Source organism: Siphateles boraxobius, unplaced genomic scaffold (assembly GCF_051911475.1).
Source record: "Siphateles boraxobius isolate OS27281-9 unplaced genomic scaffold, OSU_SipBor_1 16, whole genome shotgun sequence".
NCBI classification, from domain to species: Eukaryota; Metazoa; Chordata; class Actinopteri; order Cypriniformes; family Leuciscidae; genus Siphateles; species Siphateles boraxobius.
Window position 1 is genome coordinate 15,889,626 of NW_027508766.1, and position 23,366 is coordinate 15,912,991.

At 36.8% G+C, this 23,366-nt stretch overlaps 1 protein-coding gene across 5 annotated transcripts in view; it reads right to left on the minus strand.

The window, feature by feature from the left end:
• Positions 1–22,912, minus strand: part of jak2b (Janus kinase 2b) — a 42,368-nt gene extending 19,456 nt beyond the window's left edge. Inside the window, exons 1-7 of one of the 5 annotated variants that reach the window (XM_077231762.1) lie at positions 22,524–22,683; positions 6,329–6,554; positions 4,622–4,745; positions 4,386–4,503; positions 2,777–2,838; positions 2,404–2,515; positions 438–583 (exon numbers count right to left, since the gene is read on the minus strand). In XM_077231762.1, the coding sequence (XP_077087877.1) occupies positions 438–583; positions 2,404–2,430 (173 nt within the window). In that variant the 5' untranslated portion in view covers positions 2,431–2,515; positions 2,777–2,838; positions 4,386–4,503; ... (1 more) ...; positions 6,329–6,554; positions 22,524–22,683. Of the gene's footprint in view, positions 1–437; positions 584–2,403; positions 2,516–2,776; positions 2,839–4,385; positions 4,504–4,621; positions 4,746–6,328; positions 6,555–22,081 lie in introns of those variants that run through there. The other 4 variants (XM_077231760.1, XM_077231761.1, XM_077231759.1 and 1 more) reach the window with 4 other exon arrangements.
• Positions 22,913–23,366: the final 454 nt, after the last annotated feature.

Below are 23,366 nucleotides of genomic sequence, written 5' to 3' on the forward strand. Positions count from 1 at the left end.
ACACGCAAACTATGTTTCTTGGCTGGATAAAGCAAGCCAGAGTCTCGATAGTAAAGTTTTAAAGGTTGCGAATTGCAATAAAGGTAAAGACGATTGCAGTGACGTACAGGAGTCGTAAAATAAGGGCGTGTCTGTTTTATTGATGCGCAAACAAACCATGTATGTGTGCTCTCGATGTGTTTCCACACAGGATAATGTTTTGATTTGTCATGTGCATGTTACTGTGTTTAGTAATTTGGTAATCTAGGTGTTTAGTATTGTCTATGATGAATTAGGAGATCTCAGATGGTTTGGATTCAGAGAACACAGCAGGTTTTAAAAAAGTGGCAACATTCTGGAGGATTTACATAGGCAAATGGGATCATAACTTTAAATGGACTCATGGTAGATGTGATACGTTGACAGGTCTATCAAGTAAATAATCCCATTATTGGTACCTAATATCATTGTAGATGTCCAGTGGGGAGCACTGCTTTTCTTTGGCAGTCCTCATCATGTCCAGCACAGCCATGCCAAGGCACTCCTCCTGAACCTCGTGGTCACTGGATAACTTTACCCAGCTGTTTACAAAGTCACTCCTCCACTGCATACACAAAACAGAGATTGGAACCCCACATCAGTATTACAGTATAAAAATAAAAATCGAGAGAGAAGAAATGACATGGCAGTAATTCTCTGGGAACAATATTTAAACACCTTAATTAAACAAGAGTTAAGGCCACGTTTAAACCGGAGGGCATTTATTCGATCAAAAATACAGAAAAAAAGCAGTATTGTGAAATCTTATTACAATTTTGTAATAATGCAATACAACTCTATTTTAATATATTTTAAAATGTAATTTATTCCTGTGATGGCAAAGCTGAATTTTCAGCAGCCATTACTCCAGTCTTCAATCTCACATGATCCTTTAGAAAGGATGCGCACCAGGCGCATTTTTTGGTCTTTATTCACCACAACTGTCTGAGGCTGTCTAGTGTCTACTGGAATCAAAGTAAACATTGCATTTGGCTACTGATCGAGTGCATGATGAAAGTGCGTAGCAACGTAAAGTCCCATTCGCTGTCGTGTTCATGACATGTTTCATCTTGGAAGATCTAAATGCAGCAAATTTTGGCTTGCACTTATGTAACCAAAGCTGAATGTCTTTTCCTATGTAACGCGACAGCCAGGGTCCCACACCGGCTAAACACCCTCTGGCTCCGCCTGCTTCAGTAGCCACACCCCAAACTCTTGCCAAAGGTTGAGCTGGAATAAGACTGACGGATCTGCGCAGACCGCTCTCAATGATTTGATGGAACCTGGGAGGCTCAACGTTTACACTTTTGGGGGAAGTAAACTCATGAATTGCAAACTAGTAGTCAAGGAGCAATGATACTGGGTTAACAGAATGCATTTTAAACAGAAAATCTTACATATTTCACCTTTAACCAAGAGTTAAAAATAGTAGGCAACTATTATGATTTATTTTTTATATGCAGAAACTGATATTTGTAGATGATCAATATTCTGATTTAATTAAAACTATTTACATTAGTCTGGGGAGTCTGCTCTGTATTTTCTACTGCACAAGAGGCGTGATCAACGGGGATAGTTCAAATGACTCTGTATGCAATTTGATAGTCCTTCAACCAATCAGACCAACGATTTCGGCTGATGAACTTTGCAGAGCAACGCGAAAACTCCAGGCAGGAAACTTGTCAACAAAAGTGTTGGTTTGTATTATTGATCATCAGTGGTTTCCAGAAGCAGCAATGGCATCCAGCGATTTTTGCAGGTTGTGCACAAAAAACCCCCCAAAAAAACATAAAACATGAAAGTGAGTGGTATTTACACCCACTCGAGCGATTTGTTTGCTAAACTAAAGAAGCCATTGAGCATCGTCGAGAGGTTAAAAGGAATTGGATTGATGGTCGTGTGGAAGACGGGTAAATTAGATATTGTGTGCAATCGGTGTGTAAATCGTATCACACTTGGAACACGATCTGCCCCATTACAAGAAGAAGAGAACGGGGGAGCGACATCTTCATCCACCGGTCACACTAGTGCTGATAAGAGAGAACGGGAGCCTACTCCCACTAAAACTCCTAAAGCCGCTTGCCGTCGCTTCTCTATCGCCATCGTGTTAAACCTGTCAATAGCGCACCAGGTGGATCAGCGAGTTTGTGATTGGTCCCTGCAGATTGTAACGGAAGCAGGATAGAAAAATGATTGACTGACAAGTGTACACAAGATGACACGGCAAAGCTGCTGCCTCAAAAACTGGTTTAAAAATGACTCCTGTCGGTGTCAGACTTGCAATTTTAAAGGACATACACTCATGTAATCCAATGGGGTCAGACAGAGTGCACCTCCAAACACATCGCAGCTTTATTTTCAAACCCCCAGAAGCCTGTTCTTTACCTGGATGAACTCAACATGATGTCTCATTCATTCATGATGGTTGTATGACTTCCGCTAAAGCACAGCTTCCCCTATTGACAGTGGGTTTCCCAATGTTTTCTTTTGGGCCTGCCTTTTGTAGAAAAAATATTTTCAAGCCCCCCCACCAGCACACACCCACATAAAGACTCTTTTAGAGACATGACATGACCTTAATTGCAAAATCCTATAGGATTTATTTGAAACATAATTAATACAGTACTAAAACTTCTTAACTTAAACAGGGTGCTTTTTAAGTGGTCTCTAAGTGGCATCTTAACTTGTTGGGCTTCATACTGCCAGAAGCTAATATTTTGAGGCACGCAACACACTGTGGTCACTCTTCATTACTCACCGTTGTACCGGTGAATCCGAGGAAGAGATATGTCTCATCATATTTTCTTGTCTTGAGGCTGTCTACACAGGATGCAACAAAGCGAACGTTACAAATCCATTTTTTCTTTTGTGACAGAAGTAGCGCAAGCACTTGAAGCATGACAGAAATAGAACGGGGCATCAGTTTCCTGTCAGGGATTTGTCGTGTCGCGCCATATCCAGTGTAGACAGCATCACTAATTACAATGGGTTCTATTTGCTTTGGTCACGTCGCGGCGCAGTGCTCGTGTTTTGGTAGTTGTGACGTTTGAAGTAGATCCATTATCTCCTTTACGCTTACCTGGCACTGACAGTCCTTTCTAGGGGTGTAACAATATATCGCAATATGAAAATGCAACAATATGCATCATGGACAGTGACAATATGTATCGTGAATAGTTCAACCAAAATAAAAAGTACTGTGAGATTTTTTTTTAATAGTTTTCAGAGTTTTAGTGTCTTAAATTAAAAGTGGCTTAAATTATTTTAAAATATATCTAGTCAGTGACAGAGTGCAAGCATATTTGTCTAAAATAATTTTGTATTTTGAGCTTCAGAATCATGAATATTTTTATTCTGGTGTCACCACTGTCCTGTGTATTGGGTTACCAGCACCAAGTCCAAGCCTATTCATTTCCAACCACAATGTAATACCAAATTTAGCATTTTAATCAACAGTACATTTTGTCTTGGAGTATCGCAATAATATTGTATCGTGAGTTCAGTATCATGATATGTATCGAATCATGACATTTGAGAAATGTTAAACCCATAGTTCTTTCACAAACTTGTCCATGCTTAGTACAGAACCATGCATCATTCTTTAATATTTTAAAACGGCTCCCTGCAATTCTCAATTCTGATTACCTCCTAGCGGTCTGTTATTTCCTCTATTTCTACATTTACATTAAATATTATGTAGTAATTTTTACTAATAGTTGAATAACCCTATTAAAATGTAATGCTAAAAATAAATAAATATATTTTTAAAGATGACATTTAAAACAATCTTTTTTTTTTTTTTTAATTGAGACAAAATAGTCTAGAATTTTTATATCCAGCATTGTGGCTGCATTTTTGAATGTGAGGCTCCACTAAAAAGCTGAAGTTCTTCAAAATGTGATGGTCTTCAAGATGTCCTAACGAGACACACTATGCAAAGTTCAATCACCTTCCCCTCAGTGACAGTCATCGCATGACATACTGTTAGTGGAAGACAAATGGGCGCCACAAAACCAGCCCACTCAGAAGAGTCAGAGAGCGGCCAGCATGAGTTTCCTTTATTTATCATGCATATAGTAAATAGGGGCCTTTATCCGTGCAGATACACAGTGGAGTAATTCACATTTAAACACTGTAAAATCCGAAACCAAGACTGACTCTTCTCTGAGAAGATAATCAAGGCCAAACTGCAATTTAATTATATATACATGTGCTCAATTACGCAAGATATGCTCAGATTTCAGGCCAAGTGAAGCATAACTGTAAAACACTACTATGGTGATTCAGTATCCACTGACAGCACACAACACTTAGTTCACAATTAAAGGTAATTTCTTTATTGCAAAACTGACGTGGGGAATCCTCACCTGAGCAAATAGGTAAGACATTACATAGTCATCCAGGACAGGACTCTCAGATCCCTTAGTCACTCCATAGCGGAACGCCCGAGACGCTCCACAACTATACCAGCCGGGAAAATAGTACCTGAGAGGAAATATTGCAGTAAGTAAACTGCAGGATACAAAACATGTGGACGGAGAGGACAAAGGCCAAATAAAATAAACCAGGTCACTAAAGTGAAATATGGAGCTCAGTGCATTACCTAATTCTAAATAACAAACTCTCGCTGGCTGTTTCGTCTAAATGGAGAACGTGATTGGGTGATAACCAGACCCCTTCATCTTCTCTGTACAGTCCAAACAGGCTGCAATAGAGTGGTGTAACTCCTGTAAAAAACAGATGAACATAAAGAACAGACGCTAGTGAGACAAGAGAGACAGATGCAACATCAGCCCTACGGCCCAAGAGCAACACATAAAAAGCATAGAACGGCAAACATAAATGCAAACAATTTTTCACACCAAAACATCCAGTGTGAAGTAAGAAATGCCTGCACATATAAACTAGGGATTGGATCATGATGGTCAACAATGGTCCAAAAGCAAACTAGTCAATTTGTGAGTTACTAAAATTGAATTTTCCTTATTTACACTACTCAAAAGTGAATAATTAAGATTTTTTTCATGTTTTTAAAAGAAGTTTATTTGATAAAAAAATACAGTAAAAACAGTAATATTGAGAATTATTAATAAAATTAAAAATAACTTTTCTATTTTAATATATTTTACTGTGATGGTAAAGCTGAATTTTTAGCACCAATCCTCCAGTTTAGTGTCACATGATCCTTCAGAATAGAATCCTGAAAAAATGCATCACGGATTCCACAAAAAAATGAAGTACAACTGTTTTCAACAGTGATTTATATATATAATGTGTGTGTGTGTGTGTGGCCACACTTTAGTTTAGGGTCCAGTTCTCACTATTAACTAACTATTAAATATGAATTTTGCCTCAAACTCCTAATTACTGCTATAGTTGTTAATATGTTTAGGTATTGGGTAAGATTAAAAAGGCTTGTTATAAATTTGATAAGTCAAGTGTAAGATGTACTTATGTACTAATTTTCACAGGATGAATAACATAAAACACAGATTAATTTACTAGACAATTTACATTATTTTAAAGCAGCACCATGCTTAGCAGTAAACGAAGTCTGCTATACAAGTGTGACATCACAAAACCATCACATGTCTGTCACTAATACCCTGTTGAGGATGAGCTGATGGCTCCTGGGCTGATGTTTGTATTTTTTAACCAGTAAACACAGGTGGACTGACAGGATCTTATATTATATATATATATATATATATATATATATACCATCAATACTGGACCTGATTAATGTGAGGATCCCGAGCATGCCCCCAATAACTGAATGTTTTCGCAATAACCTTGACTTACATAATAATTACATCTCATTAGAATAAAAAAAGAGATACTGAAGATACCGTGTTATCAATAATAAATCTGTGTACATGGGCAAGAAGAAAATAATGTTAGGCTGGTAAACGTTTTTTACAGGGAAATCACTTTATCACTGCACTAAACAGGAGCAATGTGACAAGTTATCAGTAACGGCCCTATTTTTCTTCACAGTGAAATCAAAAATGTTGCGTGACATAGCATCATTTTTGTTTAATATTCACAGCCGTGAGCATCCCAGTTTTTGATAAATTAAACTTCACAGTGGCCGGGCCTTATCAGTGCAACTAAACAATAGACACCAAGCAACCAATACAATCTTGTCGTGGAACGTTTGTCTCATTGGAAGGGATTTATCAAATTGCATCTGGATGGAACACGGTGCAACATATTATTCTTTATCAGAATATATAATTCATATCTACTTTATAAATTCCAAATACATTTTTAGCTTCTTTTCTTTTATCACATGATGGGTATAACTGACCGCACTCCTTGGCAGCATCGATGATGAGCTGTCCGGTGACATACTCTCCCGGTGGGTAACACAGAGAGGTAGAGGTGTGGTAGAGGTGGATCTTGAGAACGGTGGGCTGCTTTGAACAGAGCTCCTCATGGTGGACATCACCATTCTGGTAACGTGGTTCACAGTCAGCTGTCTCCATGTCCATCACAGAGACACACGTGATGAGAGATAAAACAGCAACATTCACCTGGTGGAGGACATGGAGGAAAAGTACATTATCAGGCTTGCTGTGGTAGTTGGTGTTGGACACTGTGGCACCCCCCCTGTCGTTTTGCTTTTTTATAGAAATATAAACTGAAAGCGTCTGCTCTGCTCCAAACAGCATGAGCAGGGCCTAAAACTAACTTTGTGCCACACCTGTCAATGGCCAGTTACATAAGAAAATTTACAGGCCATAAATATTTATTCTCCGGTCATGAAACTGCTTTTGCAAAAACAGGCAGTTATAACACAGTAGATACCAGTGAAAATTCACAATCTTCAGGTACAGTAGCAGTAGATGTAGTAGACGTACAGTAGCAGTTTCAGAGGCAGTAGATACCAGATACGAGTGAAAATTCACAAATTTCAGGTATAGAAATTAAAGTAGGCCAATCAAATGTAAAATAACACTGCATAGTTTTCACTGTATAAACGAAAAAGATTAAACATAGAATAACAAAAATAATTCAGTCATGAGCAGTGACTTTAAGACCGAACTTTAAGACCGAATGCACTGATCCAATATACTGATATGATACATAGTGTACACACGTTATCTTTCTCAAGTGTACACACGTTATCTTTCTCAACTGTTCACGTTCATTTAAGACATAACCGACAAATGTTTACAAGGATACTTGCAGAGATGGGCATTGACATAACTGTGTGAATTTGTATGTTCAAGCACAAAAAGACATGAAAGAGAGCTCAATATTCACGCGCTGTCTGAGACACGGTGTGGCCGCGTTATTTTTGCATGTTATCGGGCTTGAATTTAAATTGGCAAGGCTTACACTTTCGTGATAATACAGAACTGGCCCGTCAACTGTCCCAAATGTCATTCATGTTCTCACAACATTGCATTGTTTGAAATTTTTTTATACGGGCTAAGTTGCCGATTGTCACGGTTTCATATACTTGCCAACACCGATTTTTACTTGCATTTGAGGCTTGGTGAGTGCAAATTTGAGTTCACTACACTTATCAGTAGGGCGGCACGAGATTGAAAAACTGACATTGCAATATATTGTTTTTCTGCAATAATTTCACCAGATGACTTGAATAGCTCTATTTGGAAAGAATTAGCCTAATAATTTTAGAATGATTGGGGTGATTTTGTAGGGGAGTATATCTGCATAGAAAATAATAAACACATTAGAACAAAGATACAAAATAAATAAACATTGCTTTATTTTACAGTTAAATTTAACAATATTCAGAAGTTCAGAGTTAGTCACTTCCTAAATGCAAGCAAAATTCAGACTAACAACATGATTTTGAAACAAGTAAAAGGTTTTTAATTCTTTAGCTGCTCCAGGAAAAGGGTGTAAAACACAAAAGGAAATAATACACAATGTGTACATAGATTATTAGATATCATTTACACCCCAGAAATTCCATATCAGATCATCTCAAACATGCCTTAACATCAGTATCTGTCACTTTGGTATTACTCATGGATTAGAGAATGGATCCGATTCACTTCTGTCTGTTGTATGCTTCAAACCATCTGAGAGTTATGTTGTATATGGTCAAAAAAAGACTGTGTGCATAGCTGCAGAAAAATCAAGTGAACTCCTCATACACAGACAGGTAAGAGACATTGTTGGTAGAGTACAACACTAGTTCCAACCACTGTGTGAACTGTAGACAAGCTTACACACTGTTTACTTGAATCATAGCCTATTGCAATGCCCTGTGTCGTCATTTTTATCTTGCTTCAGTGTTTCGAGTGAATGCAAGTCATTTGGTGTAGGGCCGGATATGGCCCAAAAAAATAAAATCACATCTCGATATTTTTTGGCTGAATGGCGTTATCAGTTTTTTCTACTCGTTTTATATTTGCTTCAGACTAAATGTTAACTGGTAAGAGGAACACACATTAACTCATCTGAGCTTAGTAATTATATTAGTCTACATTTGATTACCCCACTACAATAATGACTGTACAGTTACTGCTATCATAAAAATACACTTACTTGTGCCATATACAGGTGCTGGTCATATAATTAGAATATCATCACAAAGTTGATTTATTTCAGTAATTACATTCAAAAAGTGAAATCTGGATATTATATTCATTCATTACACACAGACTGATATATTTCAAGTGTTCATTCCTTTTAATTTTGATGATTATAACTGACAACTAATGAAAACCCCAAAATCAGTATCTCAGAAAATTAGAATATTGTGAAAAGGTTCAATATTGAAGACACCTGGTGCCACACTCTAATCAGCTAATTAACTCAAAACACCTGTAAAGGCCTTTAAATGGTCTCTCAGTCTAGTTCTGTGGGCTACACAATCATGGGGAAGACTGCTGACTTGTCAGCTGTCCAAAAGACAACCATTGACATCTTGCACAAGGAGGACAATACACAAAAGCTCATTGCTAAAGAGCTCTGTGTCAAAGCACATTAATAGAGAGGTGAAGGGAAAGAAAAGATGTGGTAGAAAAAAAGTGTACAAGCAATAGGGATAACCACACCCTTGAGAGGATTGTGAAACTAAACCCATTCAAAAATGTGGGGGAGATTCACAAAGAGGGTACTGCATTTGGAGTCAGTGCTTCAAGAACCACCACGCACAGACGTATGCAAGACATGAGTTTCAGCTGTCGCATTCCTTGTGTCAAGCCACTCTTGAACAAGACACAGCGTCGGAAGCGTCTCGGCTGGGCTAAAGACAAAAAGGACTGGACTACTGCTGAGTGGTCCAAAGTTATGTTCTCTGATGAAAGTAAATTTTGCATTTCCTTTGGAAATCAAGGTCCCAGAGTCTGGAGGAAGAGAGGAGAGGCACAGAATCCACGTTGCTTGAAGTCCAGTTTAAAGTTTCCACAGTCAGTGATGGTTTGTGGTGCCATGTCACCTGCTGGTGTTGGTCCACTGTGTTTTCTGAGTTCCAAGGTCAACGCAGCCGTCTACCATGAAGTTTTAGAGCACTTCATGCTTCCTGCTGCTGACCAACTTTATCGAGATGCAGATTTCATTTTCCAACAGGACTTGGCACCAGCACACAGTGCCAAAGCTACCAGTACCTGGTTTAAGGACCATGGTATCCCTGTTCTTAATTGGCCAGCAAACTCGCCTGACCTTAACCCTATAGAAAGTCTATGGGGTATTGTGAAGAGGATGATGCGATACACCAGACCCAAAAATGCAGAAGAGCTGAAGGCTACTATCAAAGCAACCTGGGCTCTCTTAGCACCTGGGCAGTGCCACAGACTGATAGACTCCATGCCACGCCGCATTGCTGCAGTAATTCAGGCAAAAGGAGCCCCAACTAAGTATTGAGTGTTGTATATGCTCATACTTTTCAGTTGGCCAACATGTCTAAAAATCCTTTTTTTGTATTGGTCTAAAGTAATATTCTAATTTTCGGAGATACTGAATTTGGGATTTTCATTAGTTGTCAGTTTTAATCATCACAATTAAATGAAATAAACATGAAATATATCAGTCTGTGTGTAATGAATGAATATAATATCCAAATTTCACTTTTTGAATGGAATTACTGAAATAAATCAACTTTTTGATGATATTCTAATTATATGACCAGCACCTGTATATCATTTTAATTCTAACCTACATTTAAATTCCAACAAGAACTTTAGCAAACTGTATATTTTAGTAAGAATTATTGTGCCATCCTATGCGCTCTGTCTGTTTGGCGGAATATTCCAAATCAGACTTCAGGAGACTGCAACGGACAGTCCGGACTGCAGAGAGCATTATTGGTGCCGCCCTGCCAACCCTCGAGGACCTTTGTTTTTCTTAATTTTGACTTTAACTTACATTTTTACACCAGACATAGGCTATATTCAAGATATCAGTTATCGGTCTACTTGATCTGTAATAATCGGTATCGGCCCTGAAAAAAAGAAAAAGAAAAAAGTATTTTAACCCTTTATAACTAGAAAATGGTGAGGGATTTCATTGGACATAAACCTGAAAAATATTTTTTTGTACTGTGCCATTGTTTTTCTCAAAAAGTGCAATTATGTGCAACATGAGGTAGGCCTGAATGCACTTATGTCTTTCCACTTTTTGCTCGTCTTGTCATATTGAGTACCAGCGAATGAAGACTTTATTGATTTGAGTGGCAGCCGTCTTCGGGTGTGCTCCGTCTCCGGGAATATCTGTTGCATGCATTCCTCATATTTGCGGACAAGCATGGTTTTCAAATGATTAAAGAGATTGCTGGTGTTTCAACCTTTGGCTCCAACAACACGGCGACACAACTTAGCATAGTATTGTTTGTTGGTCGATGTCGGAGATTTTAAACCCAAACCAGTTTCATACAACAGAGAAGCTGTTTTGGTGTGTACCACCTTAAATGTAAATGAGCTGCATATCCCCGCCCTGCCTTTGGATGAGGGCGTAACTTGCATACCTATGGCAATAAACAGTCGGTAGAAGCAGAATGGCTGAAAGTGAGAGACCCGCTGTTTTGTATGGCATTCAGCCGCACATGTTTGAACCGGAATCAGACCCAGATGATGAAGAGATTCCGGCAGAAGAAACACAAATGAGAATGGACCAGGACGTCTGGGAATGGTTATTTGATACATTTATGTACTTATAGAGTTGTAATCGCGTCCCCTTTGCAATTATGGATGTGCAACACACACACACACACACAGTGATAAAGTTGCCGCAATTTTTTGAAACTACAAACACAAATACTGTGATAATGTTTGCTACGTACAAACGAAATTACATTTATGTGATGTTTCTGTCTGCACACCAATATCCCTCGTTCTACAGCTTCGTGTCTATGTGCTGGCCTTTGTATAAACATAGCAATTTTGATGTCTTGTCTTTACATTAAACATGCACAGTTTTTAATACAATATCTTTTAAAAAAAATTTATAAACGTGTGGTTACACACTATACAAACAAGGTTTAAATTATATACACAGACATCCTACGACGACGACGACAACTTAAGACGCATTTGTTGTTGAATTGGCTGACATCGACTTAAATGACTATTTGCTCAAAAATCATAAAATACACTTACTTCTACTGGAGGTGACGTTGGATCGCGAACAGTAGGCAACAATCCACACTTGAGGATTAACTTTGAAGAAACCTGCTTTGAATTGACCCTCGTTCACAAAACAGTCAGTCAGAAAATGATTCACGCAAACATAAACGTATTTTGGAAGTTTAAGTGGCGCCTTTCCTTCATAAATAAAGTCCATCCACTGCGTTTTCAGTGGCTATGATGTCGGAAGTAAGTGAAAACTACTATGTATATTATTACATCCCACAACAGAACACTTATGTTTCTTAGGAGATATTTTCGACAAGGCAGCACAAATCGTCAGAACACCGGCTGTCGTTGAAACAATGGAGGCTGGTGTACAGATCACCGAGGGCGGGGGCTATGCCAAAACCACAGTGTCAAACAAACCACGTCGGGGGGGCTTGCGCAATTCTACGCCACATTGAGCCGAATCTTGGAACAGCTCGTTCTGAGACAGTGCTTATGATTTATTGAGATTGTAAAAAAAACTAGTGGTCGACCGATATGGGTTTTTTGATGGCCGATGCCGATATCTTAGAGAGCAGGGTGGCCGATGGCCGATATTTATGTATGTATGTGTATATATATGTATATATATATGTATATATATATATATATATACACACACACACATATACACATATATATATATATATAAAACACACACTTTATATTTATATAAATCAATATTTAATAAATTTGAATAAATATTTAAAAATCTTTAAAATAAACATGCTTAGGCCCTATACTTTAGATGGCAACTTCTTGAATCTGCAATCCTATTACAGAATTTTTCACAAATATAGTAATTTTTTAAAATTATATGAATATGTGAATAAAGAGGAAGTAAACACTGTAACAGGGCACTCAGTAATATGGTAATTGATCAGTAATCACTGATAATCATATTTTTTCAAATAAAGACTTTTTTTTTACTTTGACTTTTGACGAGGTAACGCTAATTTTAAATACAGCACACAGTGAAAACGACATGATTATGACACAGTGGGCCACTGACTGGATATAGCACGGCATATTTTAAAATGAAGGATTTAAAGTTTTTCGATCGCGTCTCCTGTGAAGCTGATCTTCTGTTCACATTTACTCACTGCGCACGGACCGTCACTCGCAGGAACACGTTTATGCAGGCTACAAATACACACTTCATAAGATATCACAGCTGGATTCGATTAAATCTGCAAGGTTTGTGAAATTTAATGTTTATTAGATATTCAGAGATTTGTTTAAATTATGTAGATGCGCATTGAATGTTGACGGTAAATGAGAAAGTATTTTAGGCTGATTGTTTGCCTTTTCGGTTACAAATAATATAAAAGCAAACGTATTACTTTTACGCATACCATTTACTTTCTTTGACCAGTTCTGTAGCCAACGGTTCTGTCTAACAAAGTATTAGATCTGACTGACAGAGATCGTAAACTAATGAAGACGGAGAATGTGAGTGAGCGCTGTGTGATCAGATTCAGGCGCTGCCGTTCTCTTCTCAGGTGCTGGTGTTCTCAGCGCCGCCCGTCAAAATAAAAGTCTGCAGCGCCGTCAAAATAAAAGTCCAGCTTCGAACACATCGGCCAATCAGAAAAACTTATCGTCCGATGCCGATATTTTAAAAAAGCCAAATATCGGCCGTGGCGATATATCGGTCGACCACTAAAAAATACCGCTGGGTGGATTTTTATCATTCTAGGGTGGTTTTGCTCACACACTGCCAACACACATTTATGTTCAAACACCATGTAAGAGTGAATTTTGCATAATAGGTGCCCTTTAAAAGTTGTAAAGACTAAAAAAATTGAACAAAACAATATAACTGCAAAATTTGAATTTATGAATATCTAACATCTTAGAATATCTAATATCATCGCACAACATAATACCGGTAGTCACGTTCATACTGGTATAGTGGCCACCTCTAATAAAAGGTGCTTCCAACTACTAAAGTTGGTTTTGTGTTTTAATAATGATGTGCACGATTATTTGCCTGAGTGAGAACATTTTAAAGAACATAGTAGCATTCCCGAAATGCCAAAATTAAAGTTTTCATTTAGCTAAAAAACTGAAACAGAAAATAATGTTTATTTAATAATCAATTAATAAATCAAATGTATTAAATCAACACTCAAAGTTGTATACTAACATTTAAGTTGCACATAAGTTAGTTTTTATACAATTTTTAATAATATCTATATTTTGTTTCTACTCCAATTTATTGTTGAAATTTAAACAGTGACTGTAATAAACTTGTTTTCACGGCAGATTTATTCAAAACTTTAAATAATGAAGACAAAGGTTAAGTAAAAATATAATGTATGTAATATAGTGCATAGCAAAATGCTCCTCTCTAATGTTTTTTTTTCTATCTAAAGCTAACTAACAAGTTCATGGACATTGAATGGGTTTTCCTGAGTTAAACAATGTTTACAAGCCGTTTTATTGACGTCCTTTCACGGTTTATACACAGATTGATTGATTACATGAGACATGGCATTTCAGTAATGTATTAAATTCATGTTTATTTTGTGCTTTAACTAAAGCGAAGCAGTAAAGCGGAAATTTGTTTGAATTTCGTGTTAAAATCGTCAGAATGTGAAAGCCTCAATTCCTCATGATTCATAATGGTTCCCCAGTTGCAAGTCTGTGCACTCTCTAAACTTTCCGAGTGCTGCACTGCCACTGCCTTTGATCCGACATAATTACGTTATTAAGAAACATTTAGAAAATTTGGAATTTAGAATAGATTTTTGAAATTTGTGAATCGATTAGAATCGGTAGAAGACAGAATTGCGATTCATGCAAATCGATTTCCCCCCGAACTCTATCATCGACCCAGGCCTATTACATTGTCTGATCAACAAACTAGGGTCAGTTACCCAAATTTTGACGATAAATAGGCTATTACCACAAAACTACCACTGCCATAAATCCAAGCTGAATTCGAAACAGGTATAAAGCCAAAGTTGTTTTTACTATCTTTGACTTTTGTCTTTAGAATCAAATCCATCAGCATTTGAAATGTTTACAAGGTTAATGATTTTAGATTTAAAGCTTGAATAGTGCCATTAACAATTCTAAAAGGCAAAAACTTTTCTGCAATACCATATGAAGCACAGCATAAAAGGAACTGCAATAATAGCAAAGCTGGGACTGTCATCATTTGGTTTGCTTTGGCAACATTCAAAAAAAAAAAACAGGACACAAAGGCCATCAGAAGATTATGAAATTTGCTCCAAGAAAAAGAAATGCCTTGACTTGAACTAAACTGACAGGAGTGCTTTTACAGTAAATGCCTACTGTTTCACAATAATGCCCTGAGCGATTGACCAGAGTCAGATGGGAGAGTTTAGAAAGTTCCCATGCAGACAGACATTGACTTTAACCAGCACTGCGATTATTGGATTGTGCTATTGCACTACACTTTATTTATTAATAACTGACTCATATTGTTTGCACTGTTCCAAGCGTTCAGATTCCCCTCGTGCCCATCCTATATTTATGAATTCTCTTGGATGCAGGTGCTGCAACAACTCATTCTTACTGGGAAGGTTGAAGAAAAATAAGAGGACTTGATGACGTCTCTTTCAATAACAGCCTTCAATGATGATTCAATAAACGTAATCTTTCAAACAACAGCATCAATGCAAAGCCTGGTTCACACTGTGACAGATTCATAAAACACTAAGAAAAAATGTCAGAGTGAAATTATGTTGGCAAAGTCTCTGATCACCTGTTGATGTGTAAAATCAACTTCAAGCTTTAGCTTTCGAATTAAAATCAATATAGAGTTCTCTCACATATTAACAGCACAACACGACCTCAAAACAAGTCTGGCAGACTGAAAAGCCCATGCATGCAAATTCACAAAACTCATGAATTAAGCTAAAGCAAATTTTGAACAGAAGATGTAGAGAACAGAAACTCTCTGAAGGAGCAAAGGCCTTTAACAGGATGATTTTCACAGCAGTAGTCAGAAGTGAGTGAACTCGACTTCCTGCGGGGGAGATTTTTTAAAAAAAAATTTTTTGTTGAAACATCACCTTCAAGCGTCCGGGTGTGGGCTGGGCCATTTCTGCTGCCTAACCGCAACTCTTGTTTTTTTTCCTAACATGACCATTCTGCAATGTGAAATCTATTACATGGTTAAGATGAAAGGGAAGATTTGAGCTGACAGAGGTCCATAAGAGTTCCTTTTAAAGCAATGTTGCACACATTATGGGCGTTTCTTCAATTACAGGTACTTTTGTGTCACAAGGTTTGATTTTAAATATTTTATAAAAGAGTTTTACTAAAACAGACTTAAACTTTAATCAACTTTGAACAATGGAGGACAATTTTGAACAATAAAACGGCCTTTAACACTTTTTACCATGCCTTCATTATGTTTTTTCTATCTTCAAGATACAGACTTTGAATCTTGAAGTATATAAAATCTGTATCAAATTTGTTTTACATTTAAGCAAGAAACTAGTGTCAACTTTGAGATTTTGGGACATTTTGCTTCCATAGCATGTCCTCTTTCACACTAGTGGAAAGAAAACATGCACATTTAAGGGCATAGTTCATTACACTATTTTTGTATCTGTAGATTTCAATAATACATTTAAATGCAGTTCTCACCAGGAGTCAGAAGAACTTACATGCACCAAACCTTACAGTTTTATTTAGTTTTAGTATTTTTATTTTATATCTGAATTCTGAAGGCGTTTCTTTGTAAATAGGCTACACCATTTGTGTAATATATCAAATGGTTTATAACCACCTTATTCTGCTCTAAACAATGGGCGCCGCCATGACGACGACTCCGGTTGCCTACTTCCGGTTCGTACTGTATTAGCAGTGAGAGAATGAGTTCAGGCTCTACATGTGCTGTTGTTGGTTGTTTTAACAATTCAAAGAAGATAAAAAACTTTTTAGAAACTTGGTGCTTTGAGCATAAGATAAAAAGGAGAGAATGCCTATGTCCGGTTCGTATCAGCTACATTCAATACCAGAGAGTAGACGTTTTTGGTTAGCTGCGATAAAACTGAAGCATCCAACGAAAAAGGTGTAATGGGTAATTCCAGCGTTATGGATGTGACATTTGAACTCATAATGACAGGTGAAATGTCTCAGAAAAAAAAAAACTTCTTACAATATTTAAATTGGAAATGCATATTCTCAGAGCACCCAATCTGGGGAATTGATAGGCAAAATATGTTTTTCTAAAATATATTTAAGCACCCCCCAAAAAAGAAAATATGCATGCGTTATGGATGTGACGGAAAATGACAGAGTTTTTGGTATACTGTTCGATTTCCTTTAAAGTCTGTGAACTTTTAAATCCAATGTATAAATATTGCTATCCACATGATGAAGGGGTCTTAGCTGAACATAAAAATATCAATGTTTAAAATATATATATTTTTATGAAGTGTATTATGAGGAAAAACCAACGTTATGGATGTGACAAAAACCCTGTTATGGATGTGACGCGTCTGAAATACATAGATACGATCTTACCGTACATCTTAATTCAATATGTAAAAGTATTGAAGTATTGGTTTTTAGTATCATCTTACCATTTTATCCATCTGTCGTTGTGGTAGGTGTTTAGCTTTAAGACAACGCTATCTTCGAGCTGTCAAAACCTGAGCCTGAATGACAGGAAGCGCGAGCGAATTAGAGGGCGCCTGATTCGCGCCTAAACCAATCAGGTTCCTCGCGCAATTGCAGGACGCCTCTCGACTTGGACGTGAATAGGCTACTATAAACACATAGATGGAACATTAAAGCACAGACTATTACGGAAGACAGTCAAAATTAAAATACATTAAAAATTAATGTTTGTCATATAGGAGTTCAAAAGGTTTCCCTCCACAGTCAGGTGAACCGATTGACATTATTGTCCATAGATGTGAGTCACTAGCAATCATGTAACGCCTAAGTTTTTTGTGTCTAAATGATCGCACGGTTTTCGCCCAGTTTATGGATTTTAATGCACAGTCGCGAGTCAAAATCATCACATTTTATTTCGTATAAAAATGATTTGACAAAATAATTGACACGCAATATTATTAGCCTATTATTATTATTATTTTGTCAGCGTGATCGTACCGAGCCTCTAAAGGGACGTGGTGGTGGAAAAAGCACATACAGATTACACAATCAGAGAGTTGCCTATTTCTTTTCGTTTTGATCTTTGCAATCTTTCTATAGTAGGCATGTGCCGGTATCAAATTTTCATGCTGCGATTAATTGATTGAGCTTTTATCACGGTATACGGTATTATCACGATATTTTAATTGCACAAGAGAAACAGACGGATTGGGGGTATCTAAAAAAAAACTTGCATCACAATGTGTAATTGTGATTGTCAAAACATTAATTTTATTTTTTAGTGACAACATGTTATAGTGTTTACATGGTTACTGAGGCTACTGTTTGTATTATTGCTTAACACAATTTTCATGATTTCAATTAAATTCTTGGATTTAATTTCAATCTTGATTCAATATTGACTCATTTGGATAAATATTAGGCAGGCTACAGTAGATAGCCTGCATTTAAATGTTTCTCAAGAAAAAATATATCTCACATAATGCTGTAAACATACAGAGAGAAATTAAATATAATGCATACAATATAAATATAATAATAATATAAATATAAAAATGTAATATGCCGTAATTTTAATTATAATAACAATTATATAATGACAAGTAAACATATATTAAAATAATATAGTGCACATATTTAGCAAAATACTCCTCTCTATAGCTATTTTCTTATAGTCAACTAACATTAAATGGCTTTCCTGAGGTAAATGTAACGTTCTGTGACATAATTGTTCTCCTGCAGTGTTATTGACCTCTTTCCGTGGTTGAAAAACACTGATTGATCGAAAGTACGTACCATTCGGTGGGTTGTACTGTATCTTTAATAAAAAGTAACAGATGATCGGTTTACTTGATCTGAGGCGCGCGATCTGTCACGTCACATTTACAAGCACCAAAACAGTATTTATTGTCTGAATTTCGTTATAAAACCTGAGAGCTGATATTTTTTTCATATCAAAAGTAACCTGCTCTGTCTAGTCTGTCGGTGTCAGTGTCCTCTTTGCTCCGCGATTTTTCTCTGGGTGAGAAAATGGATGTGTGGCGCGAGACCGTGTGAAAGTGTCAATTGCGTGAGTCTCAAGCTGAATGCGTGAGAGTTGGCAGCCATGCGGGGGATAAATAGTCGGCAGCGTTCCTCCTTCCGCCGTGCTTCTTCTCCATGTGAGGATTGTTTACATTAGACTAGAGTGCGCACTGCATGCACACAGTGCTTATACATGTGATGTGGGGATTGTTTACATCAAAGTGCACATGTGTTTTGCGCAGCATATACGCATTGTTTTTTAAGCGGTTGATGGAAAATAAGCTGATGCGCGTTCTAAAAATCTAAATTCGGATCTATTATTTTTCACGGTATTTCGAAGTCCCCGCGATAACAATATCGTGCATATTCATTACCGCGATTTATCGCATTACCGAATACCGGCACATGTCTATTCTATAGATAGGCTATATTTCTGAGAGGCATACGTCGAGTTTCTGTTCAGTTATGAGACGCGCTCCAGTTTACATGTTGCAAGTGATCGCACCTCCATGCTATATTTGCTTATTTATTAAATCCAGGCAATTGGTTGATGAAACTTTGATTTAAAATTAAGATACAATTTATACAAAACGAAATTCACTTTAAATAAAGTCTTTCTACAAAACAAAACTTGAAATGAAGTGGCCAAAATCATTTCTGTCTTGAAACAGATCACAATAGATAACAAAATGCATGATTTAATATGAAGCGTCCGTAACGGTCACGTCCGTAACGCATTATTATGGTTGTTCAGAGCAAAGTAGTGAGATGAATTGTCTATCCTAATAAGCATAAACATAATTTAGCTTTGTAAATAAAGTTTCAAGTTATTTGCATTTATAATTGTCATATTAAATAATCTAAACCTTTAAAACGTTATGGACGTGACAGTGCACTGAAGCGTCAAGACCTCTTTATTATAGGCCTTATAAATTCAACAGGCAGTGCTGTTATGACCAAATTAGTATATTTATTTCTCAGGCATGCCTCCATCTTTCTGCAAAATGCTTACTGTTCAAATAAAGTTTAAAAAGGGGGGTCTTTGATACCTTTTTTTGAAAGCATGAAATATGGCTGGTTGAAAATGTAATTTAAGCATTGTTGCTCACCTCATATCTGGTGGATAAACAAGGCAATTTTCTTAACATTTTTGTTAAAGCACATTAATACAGTATATTACAGACCTAAATGGACAACTTAAAAAGGGTTTTGTTCTTTTGGTTAAAACTTTATTTTTTCATGGTAAAGATGACCTTTGCATGGAATTGCCCTAATACGTTACCAGTAGGGATGGGCATTTCAAGCAAAAATAATATTCGAAGATCGCTGGGTATTATGCAATTAATATACGAGAATCGCACCCCTCCATCACATCAAGCACACCTGCATGTAAAGGCTATAGGCTAGCCTACACACCAGAGCAAGTGTGCAAAGCGGAGCAGTGTGACGCTTAAAATATAAGTTAAACAACAACAAAAAACTAAACATACGTTTTATATTTATGTTTCACAATATAAAATGTTTTTTATTTATTTATTTCATCTATGTTGATTATATGAAAAGGGAACCGCATAAGATGAGTCAGATATGATCATAAGATCCCCAATATATCGGAAAACATTTGGAATGGCTCAGACATGATTTTGACCATTTATCAAGTTTTGTTTTTTAGGAAGCCTTTCTTTAAAGTGAATTTCGTTTAGTATAAATTGTATCTTCATTTTTAACAATGTTTTATCAACAAATTGCCTGGAATAATAAATAAGAAGCACAAATAGTAGATATACAGGACACGGAGGCGCGGGCGCGTGAACTGGAGCGCGTCTTATTAATCAACGAAACTCAGCGTATAAGTTACTTGCCTCACATACATGATAAGTATATCTATAGGAAGCTTGAAATGTGTACTTTTAAACAAAATAATTAAAAACGAGCAGAAATGGGCTCTCTGCTTATGTAGCCTATAGGTTAATCCGTATGAAGTGTGCATTTCTCTCTATAGGCGCGTTCACTACTGCGAAGATGGCGAGTCAGTATCATCAAATTTATCTTTGCAGTCGACACTTACAGAAAACACTAGTTATTAATAAACAATTCAAATGTTTAAAGCATAATCATTACTTTTGCCGGGGTTTTTTTTGTGGCAGGCTTATGCGTGCGTTGAGATGCAGAATAGGCAATATATTACGAAAACGTTCATTATGGTTTAGCATTCTCTCCCATATAGTATACATAACTTCCAACCCAACTTCAGTCGTTCACGGGCAATACAAAACAACAGTCTTAATGTAGCTGGGCAACTATGGTGATAATTGATAAGTATTTTGTTTTACCTTAATGGCCTGTGGTGTCTTGCCTTAAATCAATACATTCCAAAAATGTAATGAACTTTTAGACAATAAATTTAATTTAATGGTCTAAAAGTAATAATTTTCCAAAAGTTATGGCTGTGACACATTTTTAGCCTAATACAGTTTCTTCAAACGTTAGTGTACTTTTTTTATTAAGGGCAAACCAATGTCTGTAAGGAGCTTGAGATAGAATATAAAATGTAATGTCTAATGTAAACTAAGAAAAATCAAGATAACCATCATGTTAATACTTTACAATAAGTTCCCATTAGCTAAAATTGGTTAATGCATTAACTAACAAGCAATTAGATTTGTATTAATCTTAGTTAACATTAGTTTCGAAAAAATTAAACAGTTCATCTTCATGGTTAGTTCCATAGACTGTAGATAGTTCATAACTCAAGTCCATTAAAGAATATTAACAGATACAACATTTCAAGAATGTAGTAAATGTTGCAGTTAACTATTAAATGTTCTAGAAGTATTTTTCCTGGTTAGTCCCTGTGGTAACAAATGCGGTTAACTAATGTTAACAAATGAAACCTTAATAATTATATATAATTAATAAATTGTAATGTTATATGTTTTACCTACCGCTAGACAAGTTAACTAAACTGTGAGAGTGTGAAAATTGAGTAAAGATGTTGAAGTTGAAGAAACACCAGTAAGTTAAATTATTATGCACGAATTGAGGTTAAATGAGCGCAGCTGAGATTTCCTTCAGGTTACAGACTCCTGTGCTCCGTTAATTTATCAACAATCAGAGTCGACAGATTGCCAGTGTGCCAAACTGGCTACAGGTAAGTTAACGTTACAGTTACATACAACAACAACAAAAAAGATTTATACATGACAGAATGTATTGAACGTTACAACATTAACATAATATGGTTTTACAGAATGCAATACAAAAGATAGAGTGCTTTAAAGCAAAAACAAAACAAAAAAAACACATTTGCACACGAAAAATTTTATTTTAAAGATAAATACTTACTTGTTTGTGGTTGCTGAGCTAGCGACACTGCTAACGTTAGCCAACTCGAGTGACGATCAACGCACTTGAAACTTCCAATATCAAGAGCGAAACAGACATTCAATCCATGCTGCTTCTTTTACTCCAAATAGTTGTGTCGCTCAGTGTCACTTACGACCATCCCGTTAGTTGTCGTAACATTTGACTTATTGTAGCACAGCTCGCTAAGGGGTCAAGTTTAGACTGCTAACGTTAGCTGCGCGTTAGCATGTGCTGTTGCTTCCCATATTTACAAAACATGACCACAGGAGCTCTGCACTTCGCATGCTGCCTCAACTCAATTCGACCGCAAAGACGACAATATATATTCTTAAATAAAGCCACCTGATGGATATGTTATGGACGCGACATGTCTTAAGATCACCAGTGGTGTGACAGCTAGCGAGCAAGCAAACTCACCCGACATGATAGTCAAGACTATCAGCAGGTCGTCCATTTAAAAAAAACACATCTGCTTGTCTTTAAACTACCGTTGTTTTGTCTATCCTTTTCAAAGAAGAGCGAAATGAAGAACAGTTTTAATTTCCAGGTCGCAGTCTGTTTGTTCCTGTGCTGTCTCAGGTGGCGCCCTGTGCGTACTGCAGTTGACACGCCATTCAAAGTCTCAGCGGGAAGTGTCTCAATACCCAGTGTGCTGCCTACATAAATAGCATGTTTGGACAGCATAGGTAATTAGCTTATATTTCCCCAAAAACTGCCTATGACGCCCAGAAATGCTTAAAGGTTTTAAAACACAAGCCGTGTGTAACAGAAGAGTGATTCACTGACCAGTGTAGCCTATCACCTTCATCAGATTACAATCAATCATTAACTAGACCCTCCCAGCACGGATCCTTAAGATTATTCATGCATTTTATATTTGGCTGTTTTGAGATGCATATTTTTGGCTGAGTGACTTGGTTAAATAATAGCAAGTAAGTGAAAGTCAGGTTGGTGAACTTGTCCTTCAGGCTACCGACCCTCTCCTTTTAGGTAGGTTTTATTTAGGTGAAAGCAAACTATGTTTGCTATACACATGCTCCACTGCTTATTCAAACTAAACTTTTTTTCCCTTTTCAATTTATCAAAATGTCAAACAAATCCATTTACCCAAACACCAAACAGTGAGATGAATCAACAGCGCCCACTTGAACGGGGTCCGAAAACTTGGTCCATATATCATACATGCAAATTAACATGAAACTCGGTAAAAGCCCCTGCCCCTTTTGTCTCAAAATGTATTGTGCCCCTCTCTAATAAATA